General features: G+C 40.5%; 1 protein-coding gene and 1 long non-coding RNA gene across 4 annotated transcripts; one reads left to right on the top strand and one right to left on the bottom strand.

Moving 5' to 3' along the window:
• Positions 1-490: 490 nt before the first annotated feature.
• Positions 491-14,276, bottom strand: tmem106bb (transmembrane protein 106Bb). Of its 3 annotated transcripts, none has more exons than XM_051390945.1 (8): positions 14,171-14,276; positions 9,500-9,703; positions 9,261-9,324; positions 6,513-6,672; positions 4,614-4,754; positions 4,481-4,530; positions 3,578-3,631; positions 491-3,494 (listed from the first exon to the last, which is right to left on the bottom strand). In XM_051390945.1, exons 2-8 carry the CDS (start codon positions 9,693-9,695, stop codon positions 3,356-3,358), a joined length of 804 nt encoding a protein of 267 aa, XP_051246905.1. In that variant the 5' UTR covers positions 9,696-9,703; positions 14,171-14,276; the 3' UTR covers positions 491-3,355. The 3 variants fall into 3 exon arrangements, with proteins under 3 accessions (XP_051246905.1, XP_051246906.1, XP_051246907.1); XM_051390946.1 differs by lacking the exon at positions 14,171-14,276 and adding an exon at positions 13,821-13,969; XM_051390947.1 differs by lacking the exon at positions 14,171-14,276 and adding an exon at positions 12,826-12,843.
• LOC127358154 (uncharacterized) lies at positions 13,451-17,774 on the top strand. Its single transcript, XR_007882383.1, has 2 exons — positions 13,451-13,541; positions 17,103-17,774. It is a non-coding gene; the product is annotated as an uncharacterized LOC127358154 (long non-coding RNA).
• The last annotated feature ends 1,909 nt before the right edge of the window (positions 17,775-19,683 follow it).

Here is a 19,683-nt window from a genome sequence, read left to right as displayed (position 1 = left end):
ATGAAGTCCTGAAATCTGCTCTCTTCTTATCAACCGCTCGCACACATTTGCAGGCACCTTTACCATTATTTTGCACCAAATTAAATACATTTGTTATATAGAATTGTGGTTTTTCTTTAGTTCTAAATCAAAGGCTAGTTTAGTTTGTAACCACTCTCCTCAGTTCTGGTAGCTCCCTTACTCTCAGCAATTTTTAAAAAATGCATCAGACACCTGCAAAGGACAGTGATTTCAAGGGGCGTGGCCTCCACACCGAACAGAGTAGCAGGAACTGTGAGCTGGAAGTCAGAGTCTGTGTCCACGCTGGAAACACAGAGTCCGCTGGAGCTCTTACAGTCACTAGAAACACATTCACGGCCGTTATAAATGTTTCTGTGTGGTGTCTGTGTTGTATGTATGTAGCTGAGCTAGCAGCTGTGTTGTGGCTCAGAGAGGTAAACGCTCTGGTATGTGTGTGTGCGTGGGATCAAGGTAAAGACTGCACAGATAATCATGTTTTAAAACTTTATTCATGCTCTCACAACAGTCACTATGAATAATGACAAACAAAATGTTTAATGACAATAGAGGTAGTCTAAATTAGAGGCGTCTAAAACAGCTTTTCAAATGTTAAATGTTACTAAGGTTAAAATTAAAAGAACAAGTCATAAATGTGCTTTTCTTCAAATCCCACTCGGTACAAATGTTACAGCTGTAGTTTATCAAAGTTTGTATGAAGATATTATTAAGATCGTTTCTAAGTATTTACAGGATGTTGATATAAATCATACACAATTTTAGATATGCCAAATGTAATTGAAATTCAAAATAGGTCTGATACACAACTCGACGACATTCGGTCAAAGATGAAAAAATATACGACTTTTTAAATCAACAAAATAAATTAGATGGAATGTTGCAGAAAATATTTCCATTGGTATTTTCATTTATATAAGGTAGAAAACTGATTCATCATCGTCATTTCTAGGAGGAAACCAACACAAACCTGTCACCATAACTACTTCTGCTGAACCATATATAATGATCATATAATAGTATAATAATGTACTGTATAGGCTCATATTGGAACTTGACCACACACACCTGTAGTGCAAGAGTGAAAGAAAACATCAGTGTGAGTGTGAGTGTGTGTCCATATATGGAACCATAAGTCGGTAATGCAATTATTGTGACAGGCCTGAACACAGGTAGCAGTTAGTATGCATAATACGCAATTCAACATGTAAAGCTGTAATGGCCATTAAATCACAGGATGCCCCAAAATACTTAAATAAAACACTTATCAGCAGGATAGGGAAAGTGATCTAATGATGCATTCAAGAAATGTTAGAAAGTTGGAAAAAAGTCTACTACTGGTTGGAATTTGTCATGTTTGGATTATGGACAGACCGATGAATCAATAATCTAAATCACTGTTAGTTGCAGCCCTACGTCAGTCCAACACTTACGGGCAAATAGGCTTGTTTACCATTTTACGGAGATAAAGATGAGAAGAGCTAGCTTGGTTCCTATATGTTCATACCTGTCCAATGCCTCTTTATTGGTTTACTTCATTAGGGTTATCTAAAGGTATAGGGTGCAACAAGTAACTCCCCAGCTATCAATTCACTTTCATTCATTCAAGATGAGTACTGTTTGCCATTGTTTAGCGGTGCAAAAATATGTCAATGTTGAAAGACTTACTTTGCCCCCATTAGCAAATCTAATGCTCGTGGAGATTCCACTGAAATGAAATTCTGACGGGCCCATTTGTCCCCAAGGATTAACATTAGCTTACGTTGCAGCCACAGCAACCCTTTTTGATGAATAGTGGTTAAATAAGGGTTGATTTCAACCAAACCAGCGTTGGTGATTGTTGGAAAGACCAAAGACAGTTTTAGTTTTAGAGTTCTGCTTTGTTTCCGTCTCATTGTTTCGGTCTGAGATGCTGGTGCTGTAGTGCAACATCCAGTGGCAAGAGAATTTCCTATATATATGCCCTTTAATTCTTTAAATAGCAAATTATAGATTAAAAGGAGTTTTCACTTCTATCTTCACTTTCTAGCAAAGTTGGAGACAAAGAAGAAACAACAGTGTATAAACTATAAGAGTGAGCACCCAACAACCAAATACTACAGTAGGTAAGACAGTAGATTGTACAGATTCATAGCAGACAGTGCAGTCAGAGAGAAACACTATGACGACATGAGCTTATCTCAGATACAGCAGCATCTGAATTCTCTAAACACCACCTTGATCCTTTTTCAGAAAGCCCAACACACTGTGGGGGAACAGGCTGTAGAGACCTTGGGACCACTAATAAAGTGTGCATTTTAAATAAAGTGCATTATGGTTTGGTAGGTAGTGAATTATCTCTATCAAGTTTTTTTTTTTTTTGCTTAGGGGCACAACTGGCAAACCATACATCATAGATCATGGTTTAAAACACATGAGTGTAGTCTATTATTCACAGTGTTGCCACAATAACTGAAATGATGATGTCACTTCAATACTATTGGAAAGAATCAAATCCCATACTAAATCCTATCACTGATTCTGATTCTTTGAGAGCAGTTGTTATCTCTGGAACATAACTTAATTGTTGCTAATAATTTTTTTTAAGCCTATTATTCAGAGGCAACATTCAACTCCAAGGTTATCTTAAGATATCAAGTATTCTCATTATCATTCATTATTAGGACTTTCTCTTTATAAGCACCTAAAAGTGTCTTTATCTCAGAAACGCAGGGTTTGTACTTTGTGGTCTAAACATTAGTGTCATCTTGGAATTTCTCCACTTTGTCATGACAAAGAGGCAGCAAATAGCAGAGGAAAAAATGATAAGTAGTGCACCTAATACTACTTATTATTTCTCTAAGTATTATATTTCTATATTTTTTGGAATACTAAATACTAATGCTGAAATAAAAACATAATAGAGAAATTCATGGGTGGATCACGTACTTAGGAAAACACAACAAAGCTTATGTCATTATATCAATGTTACCAGGAAACTATTTCCTAATTATGTGATTGGTATCTTGGATTAAACAGTTTTCCTGTAACTATGAGATAAGGATATCGTATTATGAGATTATGTCTAGCACTTTAAATGTATGACATGAAAAGTCATAATTCTGAGATAACTCCATTTCTGTTTTTCTTTGCATAATGCAAGTCACTTCCGTAAGAAACTAAATCTTTTTCTTATATTGGTGTGGATTTCTTCTAGCACTGCTATTGAAGTGAACACTGTGGTATCGTAACAACAGGAGTTTGTTAGACACTGCAGGTGGAGGAGAAAGGAAAACTCAGTAAACCATCTAAGGCCAACTTCCAGGGCCCGAGTCAAGGCTGGTGAGGAGGGCCAGGGGTGTTACTCAGCAGGATGCGAGATGCTGAACGCCTTGGTCATCGCTCTGACAGAGGTGGTGTTCCCTCCACAGTCAACATACTGATACATCTCCTGAGACACCTGCTCCGCGTGACCAAAGTACGTGGTGGTGACGGTCACTCTGCGAAGAGGGACAGGGTGAGGCCCCAAACAAAAACTAAACACAGTGAGCTCAAATGTTTAAGTAAAGGATCAACAACTTACTGCATCATGACGACAATGTTGTGGACCTTGATGGTTTGTAGAGTGCAGTAGTCGCTGGAAAATAGAACAAGTGCTAGTAAATGTGGACACACGTGGACAGACATCTGGCTGCTACTCTCTAATGCACTGTTAGGGTTGTTCCATATTATATTGTCATGATAATACTAATAGTATTAGCAACTTTGAACATTAAGCAACTTTTCAAACCATCTTAGGGCCTTTATATCTAAAAAGACACTAATTTAGAATCTTAGTCAGACCATCAGGGAAATGGAAAGAAATATATTCAATTATATTATAATTCATTCCCATGAATGCTGCTCAGGGTAATCGCAGTCCACAGGGTTTTCCTATAGCATAGCCTATATGTTCATAGTTTGTGTTCAGCTTTTAAATATGTAAATAGTTCCTTTGATCTTCTCCCACCCTTTTGTAGATTTTCTTTTACCCTTTTTATGTCAAATATAAGATGTCCCAGTAGTGAGTTTGTGATTATTTGGTTTGCATTTGCACATTTATTGATCAAATAAACAAGAAATAGGAACTCAACGAATGAGTAAAAGAACAATATAAAGCTGATTGTGGCCAAACACCTTGGGTGATGGTGATTGCAATTTCTTATTCGGATAGGAAGTAGATGAAGTCAGTGAATGAAGTAAAAAAAACTAATTTCTATTTGGGACCATTGTTGTTAAGTCTGGGACAGCTGAAAGTAAAAGTTGGGACGGTTGTAGGACAATGAGGAAAAAAAATAATCCTAAAATACTAGAAAATGGCCCAATGAATCCGTCTATCGCTAGTGTAAACAGCTCAAGCACATAAAACCTCAGACTGATGTGTGGAAGTGATCAGAAGAAGATCAAAATCCGTTCCATACTCTGGTTTAGTGTACTCAGTACTTACTACATGTAGTTCATCTCATCTGCGATGGTGGTGGGGACCATATAGTCAATCTGAAAATGGAGACAGCAGTATAGCGTGAGCTTGGTACCCACATAGAGGAATGGTTAACTGGTGAACAGACGCTGAGCTTTACCTGTTTCATGTCCAGAGGACTGATGGCAGTGGTGTTACTGATGCGAGATTTGCCGATCACTGTCTTGGCAAACTGCACCTGAGCTGTGATGTTGGCCACCTCCACTGAGTAGTAGTTGTTGTTGGTGATATTGAGAGTGTTCTGGAGGAGGACCAGCATTGGGAGAGTTCATTAGTATTAAGTTGTATACTTCAAGCAGCAGACGTGTTTCCTTAACTCATTACAACTCAAAAACTGTGTTAGGGTTAGGGTTACATGGTGTGTGTTTGTGGGTGAGGGAGTTTCTTCTAAGCCACTGGCACCACCTGCCAGCATTTTGTGTTTAACTCAGAGATACCAAATACAATTTGCCGTGCTGTGCCGCCCAAGTTACTTGCAATTAGGGCTGTACAATATGGATATTTCAGCCGATACGATAACCGATTAAAATGTGCTTCTAATGGCCAATACCAGTGAGATAAGCGAAAATTGCACATTCTTGTACTTAAAAATTCATAAATTGTAGTTTTTACACACCCAATGGTAAGAGATGTAGTGAGCTGAGACAGATGATTTAATATTCCATAGCTCCTTTTTAACCAAATCTAACCAACATCACTATTGTTTGTTTTATTTTTTTTTTCTATTAAAGAACCTTAAAAATAACTTTACAGGAGCATGAAGCCTGTCAAACATTTTCCATAAGAATTCAAAATAAATACTTATTATTACGGTCTGGTAATACAAATATTATCCGGTACTTTAACAGTTTAACGTTTTTTTTAAAACCACAACAAATTTAGAACAGAAACCAAGAGTAATGACCCAAACCTGCAGGTATGCTGTCATGATTAGACACTGAGCAAAAACAAAATAGGTTGGTAAACTGGTTTACTTTATACACTCCTTGCAGACCAGTAATTTACCAAGTACACTAAATGTTACTGGGAAAACAATCAGGTTCATCTGGCTCCTCCTAGTGCTCTTAATGGCATTTTCAAGAATCCACTGGGCCTGATGTTTCACAGATTATCTGTCTCATGTTCTACTCAGGATATAATGAAAGCTTCAGCAAATATGACAAAAACTTATTTTTTATTAATGTTACCTACTGCAGCTTTAATACTAGGTTTTGGTACCCATCTCCATACATATATAGATGTGATTTATAGGCTATTTGACTGAGATGGTCTCTGTACTATCATCTCTTCCCCATCTGCAGCTGTGCCCCTCAGTCTCATGTTGAGCTGTTTTTCCTATGAGCGTTAGCCTGGGCATTCATAATTAAATCAAAGATGTGTGATCTTGTTGCAAACTTTCAGTGAATTGCACCAATTGCTTCGTTTGTAAAGAGTTATTGGCAGGGGGCTACACATACACTGCCCAAAAACTGACACCCAGAACCCCAAAACACAGAAAACAAAGGAAATACAAGCAGAGGGCAGGGTCTCTGCAGATTCATTTCCACAAAAGGGACTATGTTTGTATGAGTCTATACATTGCTTTTCAAGCAAATACTCATTCTGCCTTTATGACATTAAAGCCAGTCACTGTCCATTTAATGATCATCAGGCTCAAAGGAACACAGTTTATGCAGTGACATAGCAAACTCAGCACCTATAGACAGGCAACCAAAGCACTTGTCTCTGTAACCATTTATCCACCAGAGGGCAGCAAAGACACAACTACTGGGCACTATAGAGGGATGTCTAGTTTGATACATTCTCTCTGTTGGGAAAAAGATGAAAAGATGGTTCACAGGCAGTAAAAATATTGATGTGGAATACTTAGGCAATCCTTTTTCCTAAACAGTAACATTAGACATATCCCTTGTGTTGCTGCATCCTCCAGGTTTTGATCAGTAACAGGGCTAAAAGGCATTTAAATCACACTGTAAGCTCCAGCGGTTTCAGTGCTCACCGTGATGTTGAGATAGACACTGCGCTTGTCTTGGTCGTAGCTGACGAACACAGACTTCACCCCGACGTAGGACACATCAATGGAGCGAGGGAAGAGGAAGAAGACGGCCAGGCTGGACAGTAACAGGCAGACCGCCACTGACACTGATACATACAACTTCCTGAGGAGGACACAAGTCAACCACACAATGTCAGCTACAACATGTTACACAGATTTCATTTCACATTTATATATGTACTCTAATTTCTTAATTTCGTTTTCAGAATTTTGGTGGTCAGTATACATTCTGTCCAGGTATCCACTCCGCCACGCCACATAAATCGCAGTGGGTCAAAGGCTTTTGATGGAACTTTCATCGTCCATCTTGACAGCCACCAGAGAGACAGTGGAAGCAGTCTCCGAACCCACCAGCTATCGTCTGACACCGTTTTAGCTCTGGAGGCAACGACCAGCTTTTCAGGGCTTCCAATGTAGGCAGCGGATATCCAGAAAACGTAACAGAAATCTGGGCCAAGACTTCCTCTACAGTCTCAATAGCAACTTCATACACACAAATGACAAAAAAGACACATCTTGGGAGCAAAACTATTTGAAAATGTGCGTTGAGAGTTGTGTAACTGTATCTAATCTGTGTGTGTGTAATCTGATGTGTAAATGTGTCTGTAATAATAATCTGTAATAATCTGTAAATATGTACTGAGATCTGTGAATGTGTACAGGAATCTGCAAATATGTCTTCAGAACCCGTGTGTGCGTAATCCAAATTGTAAATGTGTAAAAAAAAAACTACAAATCTGTGTTCAGATTAGCAAATGTATTGTGATTTGTAAATATGTAGACAAATCTGTAAATGTGTATATAGATCTGAAAATATGTGGCCAAATCTGTAAGTACAGACATATTAATTAATATGGCTGAGAAGTATTTACTCCAAGAGGTGGAAATACAGACAAATCATTGGTTACAACTCAGGCGGAACTTTGGGTTGGCTGTCGTATTACACAGCTCCCACCTCACAGGGTTATGCAGGGCAGCTGAGCTAGGGCCAAACGCTACAACACTCGGCTTCCCCTAGGGTAACCAGCTCAGTTAACTAGAGGCAAAATAAAGCTAATGCATGTGTCCACCGGAAAACTAATCACAAGAGCAGCCAGAGGACACAGAGGGAAAACCACAGAATCATTTCTCCATTAAACATGATCCACTTTACCAAAATCAGTGAATAAAGTTTAAAGTGGTGTGTTTGTACCATTGACAGAATATATAAGATTTGTACAGTAATCAGTGAGGCCAGGTCATTTCTCATCTATCGTTTTTCCAACCTAATTCTGGACTCATTTGTGTTCTGATAAACAGTAAATTAAGTAATTTAAGTGCCCCATACCGCTATTTTCCTAGTTTTACCTAAAGTACGTAAAACAATGAAGACAGCGCAGCAATGTCAGAATTGCTGCCCCCAGCTGGGTATATCCGTTTAAATTCAGATGCCAAAATCTCACATTCATATGCAGATATCGGTTTATAGAGATGAAAGGGGGAGGTTCATTCTCAAACTATTTCTTCTTGAACAACATTCAGGTACAGTCACTGAGCGGCCTACTGAAGTCTTGTTGTCACAGTGATGTTGCCAGGAGACCAAAAGCTGGGACAGAACCTGTACTCAGCGAGCCGGAGACACAGCACAACAATGCAGAGAGATAAGCACATAACATTATATCATGTCTAATGTCTATTCATGCCCTCTTCTGTCAGAATTAAACACTTTTTGTTTTCTTGAATAATCGATCATCATCAATCCTTTATTCCTCTCTCAATCCTAATATGTTTTGTTTTTGTTAAAATCCATATTGTTTTATTGGTATTATCAGTTGGTAGTATAAAAGTTTAATTAAACTAATATATCTAAATATATATTTAACACATAAAGCTATTCCCTATGCAAAGAAATAGTGGAATCATGGTGTCACACTCCATCTGCCTGTGTTGGTATCGCAGCCTCTCTGTGGTTTGTTTACTTAGCTGGTGTGGCCATGTGTGTATGTTAGTGCGTGAGTCCCTCCATTTCCAACTGAGTAGAGCAGCTGAAACTGCGTTTTTCTCAGCTAGGTTGGTGAATTAAAGATTTATTTCAATTGTTGGAACGGTGGAAAGACTAACACAGACAGTTTTGGTGAGTTTTATTGTGTTTAAATTAATTACTAAATTAGCATTTTTGTCTCTGGAGTCTGGTGATGAGCGAGTGATATTACAGCTGTTTCTGGTTAAACAAAAGGTCTATCTCTGTGGGGACCCCTTTGAATATTGTTTTCAGATGCTTAGAATAACAATGGGTCTGTCAGTGGAAAAAACATACTATGACAGGTGCATTTGTCCCCAAGGATTAGATAACGTTACATGGCAGCCAAAGGCTATTTTCTCTAACTTGGCGAATTAAGGATTTATTTCGACCAAACCAGCTTTGGCGATTGTTGGAATAACAAACAAAGATGGTTTTCATGAGTTTTATTTTGCTGCTGTCCTATTTGTTTTATGATTAACTTCTATTACTGGTTTTGTAGCACCCATTGTTTTGGTTTTCATTCAGAATTACAACGCTTCAAAGCTGGGCAGTTATCTGAGAATAATATGAACACTCCAGCCAATCGGTATCATGTTTTTGAGAAAAGGTTTCTAAACTTAAGCAAATTATTAAATGTTGGTGGCTCTGTCAGTGCTTTTCAAAGGACACACAAAGACAAAAGTACTTACGTCCTCCTGGGCCGCAGCCTTTGGTCACTGTATGGAATCAATGCCACAAGTTGATTTTCTTGTCCTGAAACACCGGCAACAATCATTGATGAGTCACCGTCCGCTGTTTTGGAAAGTCTGTGATGCAACTAAAACCTGCTTTAAATCTAACTATCACTGGATATTGTACAATCATGTGGCTATGGAAGACAGACAGCTAGCTCTTCTGCCTGCTTGTGTAACAGTTAGACTGGTGTTACCTCTGGGGATCCTCCCGGTGCCCTGACATGTTGGACATGTCACACTGTCCCGCCCTGTGAACTCCACATAAGGAAACTGGGAGATGTCTCCGCCCTTCCCGTCCTCAGTCTGGGTGTCCTCCAGAGGAGAGGTCAGGTTGTCGTGGCCCTCATCATGGCCAGTCTGCTTAGTAAGGTGGGAGAAAGACTTCCCCATGGTCACACCTGGAAAACACAAGAGTAGAATGTGACTCACATCTTCAGCTGTCCATACCAGAGTTCAACAATTGGCTGATTGCCACGGACCAATGGAAAGCAATGTTTAACAAGTAAACAGTAAGAGCTGCGATTAGTCGATTGTAGAAAATCAATCAGCAATCATTTTGATTATCAAATAATTGTTTTGAGTCAAAAAAGGCCAAACATCTCTGGTTCCAGCTTCTCAAATGTGAATTTTGCTGGTTTTCAGTCTTCTATGATTCTAAACTGAATATACAGTTAGGTCCATATATATTTGGACACTGACACAATCTTGTTTAAGATATTTAAGCTGTTTACCAAAACATATTCAAGATACAGTTATCATTATATAAGACTCTCAGCTTTAATTTGAGGGTATTTACATCCAGATTGGAGGAAGGGTTTAGGAATTACTTTAATATGTAGCCGCTTCTTTTTGAAGGGACCAAAGATAATGGGACAATTAACTCAAATGCAATTTCATGGGCTGCATGGGCTAGTCCCTCGTTAACCCATCATCAGTTAAGCAGGTAAAAGGTCTGGGGCTCTATCTTGCACTCAGCGCAATTGACTTTGTACACTGGCGCTTGTATAATTCCTATTTTGCACTCGACGCACATTGGAATTTTCCCTCCACCGACGCACGTCCTTAAATTAGGGAATGAACTTGCGCTCCGGGGGGCGGTTCAGCGAAAAGAGGAGGCGTGTTCCGGCGCAAACGTTCCCTGGTGCTATTTTGCTGTTTCAGAAAACAATTCCGCCACAGACCAGGAAAAACCTAGTCTAAAGTCAGTGGCGCTGGGCGCAGACTTGAGGGGATGCGCCTGAGAGGCAGCAGCAACATCGCCACCCGGTCAAGACGGGCATTAATACTTTGCCGCATCCCGGACAGCTCCCGCTCCAGCATGTCAAACCCGGTTTGCTGCAGGAACGGGTGGTCCTCCGGCGTGTAGTGGGTCTGGATCCTCTGCACCTTGGTGTTTGCGCCGCTCCCTCCTCAGCTGGCCCTTGCGCACTGCTCCCGAGGCCAGGGTCTTCTTCCTGCGAAGCTGCGTTACATTGTTTGGATTTATTGTGTTACATTTATTTCATGTCAATAATGTCACTTCTCGGTATTTCACGGCCCTGACGAGAACGTTGGTCTCCTCGGCTGTGAACCGCTCCTGGCGTGCGCCTGGCCAATCCGCCGTTATAATAGCAATCCGCCATGGAACAAGCACGCCTGCTTTTAAAGGGAATGTGAGATGACGCTCTGATTGGTTTATTGCACGTTACACCCAAACCACACCTATGACTAATGTAGCTACTTCAGACCAACCCATTTTAGATTTGCGCCGGGCTCAAGAGTCATTTATCCCGCCGGCATAATAGCAACAGCGCCCGAGAGCCGCCCACAAAGCTATTCGCGTTTTGCGTTTGATACTTGCGCTTCAGATCGGCAAGATAGGGCCCCTGGAGTTGATTCCAGATGTCGCATTTGCATTTGGAAGCTGTTGCTGTGAACCCACAACATGCGGTCAAAGGAGTTCTCAATGGAAGTGAAACAGACAGAAACCTTAGGCTGCAAAAAAAGAAGAGATCCATCAGAGAGATAGAGGAAATATTAGGAGTGGCCAAATCAACAGTTTCTCAGTTCCTGAGAAAAAAAGAGCGCACTGGTGAGCTGGGAAACTCAAAAAGGCCTGGACGTCCACGGAAGACAACAGTGGTGGATGATCGCAGGATCATTTCCATGGTGAAGAAAAACCCCTTCACAACATCCACCCAAGTGAAGAACACTCTCCAGGAAGTAGGTGTATCAGTATCTAAGTCTACCATAAAGAGAAGACTTCATGAGAGCAAATACAGAGAGTTCACCACAAGGTGCGAACCATTAATCAGCCTCAAAAATAGAAAGGCCAGATTAGACTTTGCCAAAAACATCTAAAGGAACCAGCCCAGTTCTGGAACAGCGTTCTTTGGACGGATGAAACTAAGATCAACCTGTACCAGAATGATGGGAAGAAGAAAGTATGGAGAAGGCTCATGATCCAAAGCACACAACATGGTGGAGGCAGTGTGATGGCATGGGCCTGCATGGCTTCCAACGGTACTGGGTCACTGGTGTTTATTGATGATGTGACAGGAGACAGAAGCAGCCGGAGGAATTCTGAAGTGTATAGGGATATTCTTTCTGCTCAGATTCAGCCAAATGCAGCAAAGTTGATTGGACGGCGCTTCACAGTACAGATGGACAATGACCCAAAACATACTGCGAAAGCAACCCAGGAGTTTTTTAAGGCAAATAAGTGGAATATTCTGCAATGGCCGAGTCAATCACCAGATCTCAACCCGATCGCGCATACATTTCATTTGCTTAAGACAAAACTTAAAGCAGAAAGACCCACAAACAAGCAACACCTGAAGACAACTGCAATAAAGGCCTGGCACAGTATCATAAAGGAGGAAACCCAGCGTTTGGTGATGCCTGTGGGTTCCAGACTTCAGGCAGTCATTGCCTGCAAAGGATTCAAAATGAACATTTTATTTATGGTAATGTTAATTTGTCCAATTATTTTTGAGCCCCTGAAATGAGGAGACTTTGTATTAAAATGGTTGCAATTTCTAAACGTTTGATAGGATATTTTTGTTCAACCCCTTGAATTAAACCTGAAAGTCTGCACTTCAATTGAATCGCAGTTGTTCAAATCCAATGTGGTGGCAGGCAGAGCCCAAATCATGAAAATGGTGTCATTGTCCAAATATGTCAGGGCCTAACTGTATTTAGGTTTTAGACTGTTGCAGGTGCAAAATCAGAGACTAACAGATAATCTCTCGTGTACTACTGTAAGGATATAGTAAACGTTTCTGCAAATATGAGAAAAAAAACATTCTTACATAATGCAGCTTTAAGGGTGTTATTGTTAAATGCAAGGGAAATGATTTTGGCTGCAACCCCCCTACAGTGGAACAGTGAGACTGAGACAGATGTACATAATGGAAGAAATGACTGCTCAATGCAAATGGAAAAAAGATACTTTTATGCAGAGATGGACACCTGTACCTCTGTACCTCTGTAGCTCTGTACCTCTGTAGCTCTGTACCTCTGTAGCTCTGTAGCTCTGTACCTCTGTAGCTCTGTAGCCTCTGTACCTCTGTAGCTCTGTAGCTCTGTACCTCTATAGCTCTGTACCTCTGTAGCTCTGTAGCCTCTGTAGCTCTGTAGCCTCTGTAGCTCTGTACCTCTGTAGCTCTGTAGCCTCTGTAGCTCTGTACCTCTGTAGCTCTGTACCTCTGTACCTCTATAGCTCTGTAGCTCTGTACCTCTGTAGCTCTGTACCTCTGTACCTCTGTAGCTCTGTAGCTCTGTAGCTCTGTAGCTGGCTGAATTGAACTGAATTTAAAGACAGCCTTCCCCCTACAAGGTTTTGCTGTTAATTGAACATGAAAAAGAGCTTTGTTTAGTGCTCTACAAATAATCAAAATATGATACAACTCTATAAGGCCAAGTGCAATATCAGTAAAGCAATATCAGATGTGTGACAGACAGCATTATAATGACGCACTGGAGCGCTGCAGAGATTCCCGGCCTACAGATCCTGTTCTCCAGATCAACATGTGTTTAATACAGCCCTCAACAAATGTCACAGCATCCTGATTTATGGTTCTATTCAGTAAAAATGACATTTGGAATATAAAAATAATCATTCCCACTAATCGGGAATCAGAAGGCATTCTCAGAATCTGTCAAAACAACAACCGCCATATGCTTTTTCTTTTTCTTTACCATATCAAACAGTCCTACACGCAACACGTGATGCAACAGCGCATAGCAAACAATAAGGTGAAGTAGGAGTATTAATGTTAGCAGTGATATAGACTAAAAGAGACAATGTGCCCGGATTGAAAGTGAAACAGCTCAGCACGATAAATAATGTGTTCCGACTGTCAGCCATAACTTCCTGCTGTCAAACAGTTAGCATAGCATGTGCTTCAGTTGGTTACATGTAAACTGACTCAGCTAACGGTGGTGAAGTGTGCTCAACAGGGCTAACGGTGGTGAAGTGTGCTCAACAGGGCTAACGGTAGTGAAGTGTGCTCAACAGGGCTAACGTTAGCTCACCTTCGGCCTGTGAACTTGTTGTCGTTAGGTTGGAGCGAGTGGCCAACCGTGCCACGGTGGCAGTGAACGTTAACGCTCATAATGCGCTGACAGGGGAGGAGTTAGTGTCAGTGTCGATGTAACAAACAACAGCAACGTTACACAACAACCGAACTGTCAACATGCCTTCTTCACTGGAACTGACGTTAGCCTGCTAGCTAACCACCAGACAGCTAACAAACTGTCAACATCTGAACATAAGCCGTGTGTAAGCTACACGGTTAGCTAACCTACTCAGACACAGTCTGTCTTCAGAGTGCTGCACTGACCTGTAGTGAGAGTAAACTGGGAACAGAGAGAATGATCGTTACCTGAATGTGACTCTTTATTCACCAGATCACCGCTGCTAGCTAACGTTACACGGTCGGTCAGGTTTGTTTATCCTCTGAGAAACAGACATGCGCGGGGATGATGCATTCAGAAGCGTAGGAGAGACCGAACTCCAGTTTAGAAAGGAATTCAGTTCAGTTCAGTTGTGTGCCAGCAAGAAGAAGTACAGACTTGTGGAGTCGAGATTCTTGGAAAATGAATGATACATTTGCCTACGCTTTAAGCTGATAAAGGAGCTACTACTTAAAGCTGCAGTAGATCATTTTTATAAAATATATATGTTTTTGTCATATTTGCCGAAGCTTTCACTATATCCTGACAGACAGACTGACAATCTGTGAAACAATCAGGTTTTTTCGAGAAAGATAGTTGATTGTTGAGTCTCATTCCAAAGTCGTCGAATACAGACGCTTTGGGACAACAGAAAGACATTTTTTAACTATCTTCAAGCCTCCAACCCAAAGCATCTTTACATCTCTCTCGGTTCTGATTCATGGATCGCGGTTTCAAATTGGCCAGCCCATCTGCACCGTCATATTTTTCGGCCCTTTGTTTTCAGTAAAAGTTAAAAGCTAACAAGAAGAAGGGCAACGGCAGGCCACCAGCAGTTGAACCAGCATTAACCTATAGTTTTTTGGATAGCAGAATTTATTGCTGTCACATAGGCTGATAAGATGGCTTTTTAATTTAAACAGCACTGATCAAAATAGAGTTTCTTCAACAGACCACAACATTTGATTTCTTATGTATGGTAAAGTCAGAAAGGTCATAGAATAATCATTTTACTTTTAGATTTGCTGCAGTTTACACTTACACAGTTGGTCTCATGTGTACGGGGAGCGATTTGTACCAAAAGAAAAACAGGAAGAATAGAAAAAAGAAAACACAACAAGAAGAGCAAACATGTTGTAAATATGTAGTCTGCACTGCAGTGCAAGCAGGTTCAAATAATCCTGAACTAACCCAGATAATAAGAGAACAGTCTGAAGTTGGATTCATCCACTGGGTGGCAGTGTTGTGTTTGAGGACATCAGTGCTGATTCATTCATTCATCCGCCAGTGTTCATCAAACGTTTAAGTCAGGTCATGTTGTACCTGGGACTGATTCAACCTTTGACCTCAGAAATCATGTCACGTAAGATGATTACAAACTTCATGTTTCAACATATTGATTACTTTTTCTTTCTTTTTTTTTTTTTTTTTTACAAACGTTTAGAAGAAACTGAAGTGAAGTCAAATTGAATTATGTCATTGGCAGATTATTTTTGTTCTTGTTTCAAAAGACTAAATGACGTCTCTCAAGTGTGAGCTCTAGTCACTTCCAAATATAAATGTAGGTCTATTGTATATAGTTCATGACAAGTGCTCGTGGAAGAAGGCTAACCTTGTTAAAAAAGACAGAACTAGATTGTAAATGTAACTAAGGACGAGGACGTAATGTGAGTGAGATCATTTTTGAGCTTAATTTAAATGTAGAGGAGGACATTTGACTACATTTTCACTCACACTATCTGGTGCTGATTATGATGTCATTTGCCACAAGGTCTGTCTAAGTAATGACATCACTGCTGCTCAGTCTCCCATGCTCTGTCTTTGGCACGACCAGATTTCAGTTACTGAGATAAATAGAACATGTCAGCACAATATCCCCATCATCACTACAAACACTGACGAAATGCTCTGAAACCCAAATGTGCTGTCAGCAGCAGGAGAGCAGAGTCTGCACTCAGCTCACACTCAAACAGACAGGCTGAGAGGACTGGTTTTATTGGGAGGACTGGTTATGATGGCACATAGCGCTGAGAGGACTGGTTATACTGGGAGGACTAATATAGTGGGACATAGAGACTGAGAAAACTAGTTATACTGGGACATAGAAGCTGAGGGGACTGGTTATACTGGGACACATAGGCTGAGAAAGCTGGTTATACTGGGACATAGAGCCTGAGAGTACTGGTTATACTTGGACAGAGGCTGAGAGTACTGGTTATACTGGGACATAGAGGCTGAGAAAACTGGTTATATTGGGACATAGAGGCTGATATGACTGGTTATACTGGGACAGAGTCTGAGAGGACATGGGATATATTATGTCAACTTGCATGCACTCTTAACCTGTGACTGAACCCACACACTCTTGATCTTTTACCGTCAGACCTCAGGGCCTCTGTGTGTGCTGAGTTGTAGTAATCCATCAAAAATTCAGAGTACATTAAAAATGTAAAAGAAAAAAAAAAGACTCTATTTAGTTGGCTGCAGCAGGTATTCTTAATAAAATGATTTTGTCAGATTTGTTGCATTACAATGCATGGTCCCATTCCAAATTAAACAGGTCATACAATTCGCTTGAATAAAGAGCTCAGCGATTTTGGCCATACGTTAACATTTTCAGCATATGTAAGTATTTATCATATATTCACTGCAGCAGTTGAGCAGTTTTGCTATTGCAATATGGTGCAGTACTTCCAACTGCCTTTGGTATTTGGTGCAAATATAAACAGTTTTAAAACACTTTAAACTGCTTTATCCTTGGGGTATGGTTATCTAACACAACAGAAATATTTAATTGCTGTCTTTTTTTTAAATGTACTGTATTATTTATTTAGAGGCCAGTTCAGAGAGTCAAAATAAAAAGTCAAAGCCTTTACTTTTCTGAAAAGCTAAACACTGATGCATGGTAGTAATCTAGTAATATAAATGATAAAGTGAGATATTGAATCAGGTCCTCAAAGTTCCTACTTTCTCTTCTACATAATGCATGGCTGTAGTTAAGATCACTGTGTGGAGTCCAAGCCAAATCCAAGACCAGGGACAGCTGAATGTGATGCAAGGTCCAGACGGGGACCAGACCAAATCCTGGCTGAGACCAGAACTAAAACCAAAATAACCAATGTCTTTCTGAAATGCTTCTAGTTTCCGAGGGATCAATGGATATATGGAGTCATAAATCTGTTGGAACTTTTGCCAATTATCGTCTGAAAACACCCGGACTCCCCAAGAACCTATGCCAGGATCCTGTTTGTGGATTTCAGCTCTGCTTTCAACAGCATCATCCCAGCTTTGTTACAGGACAAGCTCTCCCAGCTCACTGTGCCTGCCTCCACCTGCAGGTGGATCACAGACTTCCTGTCTGACAGGAAACAGCATGTGAAGCTGGGGAAAAATGCCTCTGTCTCTCAGTCCATCAGCACTGGATCCCCCCAGGGCTGCGTTCTTTCTCCTCTGCTCTTCTCCCTGTACACCAACAGCTGCACCTCCAGTCACCAGTCCGTCAGGCTCCTGAAGTTTGTTGATGACACCTCCCTCATTGGGCTCACCTCTGGTGGAGATGAGTCCGCCTAGAAGAGATGGTGGAGATGGTTGTGGACTTTAGAAAGAACCCAGCCCCACCTGCCCCCATCATCCTGTTTGACTCCCCAGTTGACTCTGTGGAGTCCTTCCGCTTCCTGGGTACCATAATCCTTTTTGTTTGAGTTGTATATTTTTGTGTGATTTGTATATTTTATGCACCAATGCACAAAGAGAAATTCCTTGTATGTGTAAAAACCTACCTGGCAATAAACCTAATTCTGATTCTGATTCTGATAGTGTTTCACATATCCAAATGTTTTTTTCCCTAACTTTTAAGCCAGGCATTGGTTTCCATCATAGTTCACACTGAGCATATGTGAATGTTTTAGGTATGCTGTGTTACAACTGTTACTGCATTACCATTTAGGAATAATGTACCAAATTATCACTAAATAAAAGGAAAGACACGTGTTCATTCTGATGGATTATGTACTGTTGCCATAGACTGTATAATGAACAGTGTTTTTTTTTTTTTTTTTTTTTTTTGGGGGTGGGGGGGGGGTTTTTTTTTTATATTCAAAACAAAAATAATATATTAATTTATTAAACCAACTGAAGATAATAATTTTTTTCCCCTTCGAAGAGCAGCTGTCGCCTGCAAGAGTCACCGTCACTATCCAGCAGTCAATCCGGCAGCACTGTTTCTGCTGCACTGCACCCTCGCTACGTTCTGTGTGACCAAGATTAATTGCTGCTGCTGTATTTTGTAATTCTGTTGTTCTGGTTCACTGTACCAACACTGCTTCTCTGTCTGGAGTGGACACGATCATTTTGTAGCAAAATGTGGCCGCAGTCCTTCATTCATTCGGTAGCCTATCCCAGCATGCAGTGGAGTTTGCATTTTTTAAAATGTTCTGCCTACAGAATAGTCACTTTAACTTGCAGCACAAACTGTAGGATAAATCAATAGATATACTGGGCTGAGACTGTTGATATTTATACATTATAATTATTGTCTCCATTTGTGTCTAGGTCACTTTCTCTGCTGTCTGGGAGGCCCCTGACTAAGTGATATACTTTATAGATATTTCATTTGATATTCAAAACTGTACAATGAACCCAAACAATAAACTCAGTATCTGCAGAAAGTATGTGTAAAACAAGTGATTTGGATGAATTATGAGCAGATTATTTCCTGTTTAGAGAACTCATTTTTTCTTGTCCATGACACTTGGCCATTGTTCTATGAGACAATCAGCTTTACATTCTAGATTTACTTTTCTTCACAGAAGTGTACCAAATGCTGAGATATAGGTCTACTGTGTATATTCAAAAAGGCCTCGCAAACCCCCATGAAGTTTTGACAGCCCTTAGTAAGGGTTCCGGCCCCCAGGTTGGGAACCACTGTTGCCCTAACTATTCATAGTTTTCGTGGGACGTTACACCCTCATTGGAACACCCCCTTGGAGGGCAAAACAAGGCTTTCTTCTGCTGCTTTAAGTGACTGAAATACTGCAGTGGGTGATGTATGCGGCTGTGGCTCAGAGGCAGAGCGGGTCCTCCCATAATTGGAAGGTTTTTGGTTCAATCCCCAGCTCCTCCTGCCACATGTCGAAGTATCCTTGAGCAAGATACTGAACCCCAAATTGCTCCCGATGCTGTGCATTGGTGTGTGAATGTGTATGAATGAGTTAGTTTCTGTTTGATGGACTTTGCCATCACTGAGTGAATGTGTGTGAAAGGGTGAATGTGGCATGTAGTGTAAAAGTGCTTTGAGTGGTCGGAAGACTAAAAAGGCGCTATACAAGTACAGGTCCATTTACCATTTACCATATGAATCACAAGTACCCAAACTTGCACTTTGCATGGCTTGAAAATCAATGGATAATTCACATGCCTCTTTTGTAGTTCCAATGCAGTTTTCATTGTAAGCTGACCATATTGGAACAATGTTTTGCCCTCATGCCAGTTACGTGACTGAAAACTATGAATTGTTTTGGGGGTTGAGGGGATTTTAACCACCTGCAGCTTGTTGCACCAGCTGTGTTTAAGTTCAAACTTAGCCTAGTTATACCATAAATAACACAATTACAATCAATTAAGAAATGAGAAAAAGATTGTGGATGCATTAATAATGTAAGTTAAATGTATTTTCATTTGTTTGTTTGCAAATATTCAGATTTGTAACATTTTCTTTTCATAT

This window comes from Dicentrarchus labrax, unplaced genomic scaffold (assembly GCF_905237075.1).
Source record: "Dicentrarchus labrax unplaced genomic scaffold, dlabrax2021, whole genome shotgun sequence".
Taxonomy (NCBI): domain Eukaryota; kingdom Metazoa; phylum Chordata; class Actinopteri; family Moronidae; genus Dicentrarchus; species Dicentrarchus labrax.
Note: the sequence above shows the minus strand (reverse complement) of the source record. Positions and strands in the feature narration are given on the sequence as shown.

Coding starts and splice junctions, on each gene's coding strand:
- tmem106bb (XM_051390945.1), bottom strand. CDS start 9,695: ATGGGGAAGTCTTTCTCCCACCTTACTAAGCAGACTGGCCATGATGAG. Junction 6,673..9,260: donor AGGCTGCGGCCCAGGAGGAC/GTAAGTACTTTT, acceptor TGTCCTCCTCAG/GAAGTTGTATGTATCAGTGT. Junction 3,495..3,577: donor AACATTGTCGTCATGATGCA/GTAAGTTGTTGA, acceptor CCCTCTTCGCAG/AGTGACCGTCACCACCACGT.